Source organism: Glycine max, chromosome 18 (assembly GCF_000004515.6).
Source record: "Glycine max cultivar Williams 82 chromosome 18, Glycine_max_v4.0, whole genome shotgun sequence".
Lineage (NCBI taxonomy): Eukaryota > Viridiplantae > Streptophyta > Magnoliopsida > Fabales > Fabaceae > Glycine > Glycine max.
In genome coordinates, this window is record NC_038254.2 from 19,081,782 (window position 1) to 19,085,789 (window position 4,008).

The following is a 4,008-nucleotide window of genomic DNA, read 5'->3' on the forward strand; positions in this document are numbered from 1 at the left end:
AGAGATGAGGGCAAAAAAAGCAGAGAAGTGAAATGCACAGTGCAGAATGCAAGCAAGAAATGCCAATGATGAGGAGGGGAGTTATAATTTTTGCACAAAGTAACTGCCTAAGGCAGTTATGTCTTATTTTTGGCAGTTTCGACTATCTCGCTTAGCGCGAGTGACTTGCTAAGCAAGAACTCAGTGATGTTTGAATTTTCAGATTTTAAAATCATGTGCTTAGCGGGACAGACTCGATTAGCCCAATTCGAGAATTGGAAAACCCGAGAAGGTTTTGGGCTTAACGCACATATGCGCTTAGCGAGTTCTGCAGCTCTGATTGGTCTGCAACTTCTGCAAAGCGAGACATGACTGGCTTAGCAGATTAAATGCCTCAAGATGCAGTAGTGGGGTCGTGCTTAGTGAGATGGTCTCGCTTAGTGCAATGCCATTCTAGAGAGAGTTTTGGGCTTAACGGGTATGACCCGCTTAGCCCAATTGACATGGGGGTTCAGGCAGAGAGTGATTTGTGCTTAGCGCACAAATGTGCTTAGCGAGATGTAACATCGTGCTTAGTGAGCAGACTCACTTAGCCCAATCCCATTAAATGCAATTCCAGGGAGGTTTTTGGGCTTAGTGCAGCTGTCTTGCTTAGCGAGACCCCTTCAGCCAATGGGTGGGGGTTGGCACGCTTAGCGTGATTGACTACTCACTCAGCGCATGAAGTATGATTCGCTTAACGCACAGGGCGCGCTGAGCGAAGGGATGACTGAAAAAAATATTTCTAAGTTATTTCTTCATCCATTGCTTCATAGAAGCTTTTACTAACCCCTTATATCATACAAAGCATGCTGATGCCTTACTCTAGCAATCACAAACAAGTTGAACCTAGCTATATGCAATGATGTACATAAACAATGATTACAAAAACAAGGAAAAAGAGTTGGGTTGCCTCCCAATAAGCACTTCTTTAATGTCACTAGCTTGACGTATGTTACCTCTAAGGGTCTTGTAAGATCGTGGCTCTAGCCATCTGAGCCATCTCATTCTCCATTTCATCCACCTTAGGACAAGCATTCCGGTCAAGTGAGTGCTTTTCTGCATCAAACAAGTCAAATGTGATATTATGATCATCTATACCCATTTCCAGATTACCTTTCCCTATATCCACCACACAATTGACTGTTAACATGAAGGGACGACCTAAAATCAGAGGAATTTCAGAGTCCTCTTCAATGTCCATTATCACAAAATCTGCAGGGAAAGTAAATTTCCAAACTTTGACCAAAACATCTTCTACCACGCCATAAGGCCTTGTAATAGATCGATCTGCCAGTTGCAATGTCATTCTAATTGGCATGATTTCCAGCTCTCCAATCCTTCTACACATGGAGAAAGGCATCAAATTAATGCTAGTCCCCAAGTCAATGAGGGCTTTTCCAACTAACACTGGACCAATTGAACAAGGGATTGTAACACTCCCTGGATCCTTGTATTTGGGTGGAAGGATTCTCTGGATAACAGCACTGCAGTTTCCCTCCACCACAATATTATCGCTATGGATATATTTGCCCTTCTTGGTCAACAGATCTTTAAGAAATTTTGAGTAGAGTGACATTTGTTGCAAGGCTTCTCCAAAGGGGATAGTTATCTCCAATTTCTTGAAGATATCAAGGAAATGAGCGAAGTGTCGTTCCTTGTCTTTCTTGGACGACACCAAAGGGTATGGTGCTTCCTTCCCTGTACATAAGACATCCTCCTTCTTCTTGTCTCTGGCCAACTCACTCTTTGTCTTCTTTTCTTCCTCATTTTCTCTTTTTTATTTTTATTTTTTTTCTTCTTTCTCCTCATCATTTTTTTTCTCCCTTATCTGATCTTCTTCTTTTTCTTTTTCTCTTTCAGCAACTAACTCCTTTTCATCACTCATCCTCCCTTCATCTTCCACCATGGTCTCCCTCTTGCTTTTAGTTATGATAGCCTTGCATTCTTCTTTGGGATTTTTTTTCAGTATTGGCCCCAAAACCTCTAGAAGAATTTTCAGCTATCTGCTTAGCTAGCTGTCCCACTTGAATCTCCATGTTCTTTATAGCCGACTCTATGCTCTTGTGGTTGGACATTGAAACTTGCATGAACTGAGCCAAAGTTTCCTTCAGCTTGATAGTCCTTTCGTATAGGCTAGGCCCTTGATTCTGAGATTTGTTGGTGTTAACTTGTTGGCAAGTGTATCAAGGTTGTCATAAGTAGTAAAGTACTCGGAAGTCCGAGTGTCGAATCTACATGGACTTTGTTTGTACTTAGATTGATGCAAACCCAAATTAAAAGCAATAGATAAAGAATTTAAAATAATAGATAAAGAAAGATAAATATTTAAAGATAAAAATTGAAGAAAGAAAATATAAAAGATTTAAATTAAAAGATGATAAAGATAAAAAATAGAAGATAAAAAAAAATAAGATAAGAAAAGTAAAAGATAAGAAAAATAAAAGATTAAGATAAAGATAAAAAAGATAAATTCAAGATATGATAATGTTGGGACCTGTCCTGCCTTATTTGCCTAAGATGTATTATTTTAGATTTTTCTCTATCAATTTAGTGAATTTTTTCCTACCCATATCTGTTAGAATACTTGCCCCTGATGTCTCATGATGACAAGCATATTTTACCTATCTATCTCCCAAATGCCTTTGCAAAGACTCAATAGATAAAATGCATGAAGTTCTAATTTTAGATGTTTGCTTTGATGCATGGAAATAATGTTATCACTCTATGTCTAGCAATGATTTTATTAAGATACCCATTCCTTTTAGTTCTATTAGAAATTACCCTCTTTCGAGCGACTAATCCCTAAAACTGATGCATGCAAAACCTTCATTGTATTTCTATTAAGGATTACCCTCTCTCGAGCACCTAACCCTTAAAGATGATTCAAAGATGAATAATACATGAAATTAAAATAAGAAAGGATAATAGGAAAGAAAACACCTGATTGCATTGATAGATATGAAACATTACAATACATCTGTTGGCTTTTTAGGCTTGCCAGACCCTAACTAAGGGGGTTAGCCTCTCATTGGCATGAGAGACTTTTACACTTTTGGGGGTTGAAGTGGATGGAAGAAGGTGATAGATGACTAATAACAAGGAAAGAGGGTTTCCCCTAAGAGATAGACCCAATGTGTGGGTTGTGAGACTCCTCTTTTTGTTTGGCTTGACTCTCTTCTTATAGTTGTTGGAGTGGACTTGGGCCTGATGCTGAAAATCTTTCTTATTCATATTTTTGATATTTTCTCAATCTTTTTTCTCTTTTAATCCATCCTTTTCATATCTGCAAGCCATAAATAATAAAAATATCAATTCTTATCATTTAAGCCAAAAATAACTTTTAAATAAATATTTTTAAAGATATTTTCAATATATTTTTATTATAAAAAATAGCTCATATTTAGAAGTTATCAGTTGGATGGTTCTCCTTGGTCTTTGTTGAATTGATTCCCAGGATGAGACCTCCACTACCCTTGATTCTGATTAAAATTGGCACTTTGTTGGTCACCTGAAAATCCACCTGCATTAAACCCTAGTTTGTGCTGATTTCCAATATAATTCACTTCTTTTGCAGCAGCATCAAGGGGTATACAACAACCAGATTCATGCGCTCCTCCACATATGCTACAACCTCCAACCTGCATAACTGCTAAATGGGAAGGTTGAGTTGCTTGCAATTGGGTTGGTAGCTTACTAAGTGTCTCTATCAATGATTCTAGCTGCTTAGCTAGCAGCTTGTTCTATGCCAACAGTGCATCTTGTGAAGAAAGCTTTAGCAGGCTTCTCTTTGTGGGTACATGAGTCCTATCACGCAAAATAGCATGATCACTAGCAGCCATATTCTCAATAAGTTCCATTGCTTCTTCAAGGGTCTTCAATTTAATTTTTCCTCCAGTGGAAGCATCCAATAACTGCTTGGACTGCGGCCTCAAACCATCTATGAAAATGTTCAGCTGAATAGGCTCGGAGAATCCATGAGTTGGTGTT

At 38.3% G+C, this 4,008-nt stretch overlaps 1 protein-coding gene across 1 annotated transcript; it reads right to left on the bottom strand.

Moving 5' to 3' along the window:
• Positions 1-979: 979 nt before the first annotated feature.
• LOC102662099 (uncharacterized) lies at positions 980-3,665 on the bottom strand. The gene is made up of 2 exons (XM_006603242.1): positions 3,530-3,665; positions 980-1,719 (listed from the first exon to the last, which is right to left on the bottom strand). Exons 1-2 carry the CDS (start codon positions 3,663-3,665, stop codon positions 980-982), a joined length of 876 nt encoding a protein of 291 aa, XP_006603305.1.
• Positions 3,666-4,008: the final 343 nt, after the last annotated feature.

Bases quoted from the DNA above. Each gene is read 5' to 3' on its own strand.
- LOC102662099 (XM_006603242.1), bottom strand. From the start codon at position 3,665: ATGCAGGTTGGAGGTTGTAGCATATGTGGAGGAGCGCATGAATCTGGT. The intron at 1,720-3,529 runs GTGACCAACAAA...TCTTATGTACAG, and splicing joins TAATGCAGGTGGATTTTCAG to GGAAGGAAGCACCATACCCT.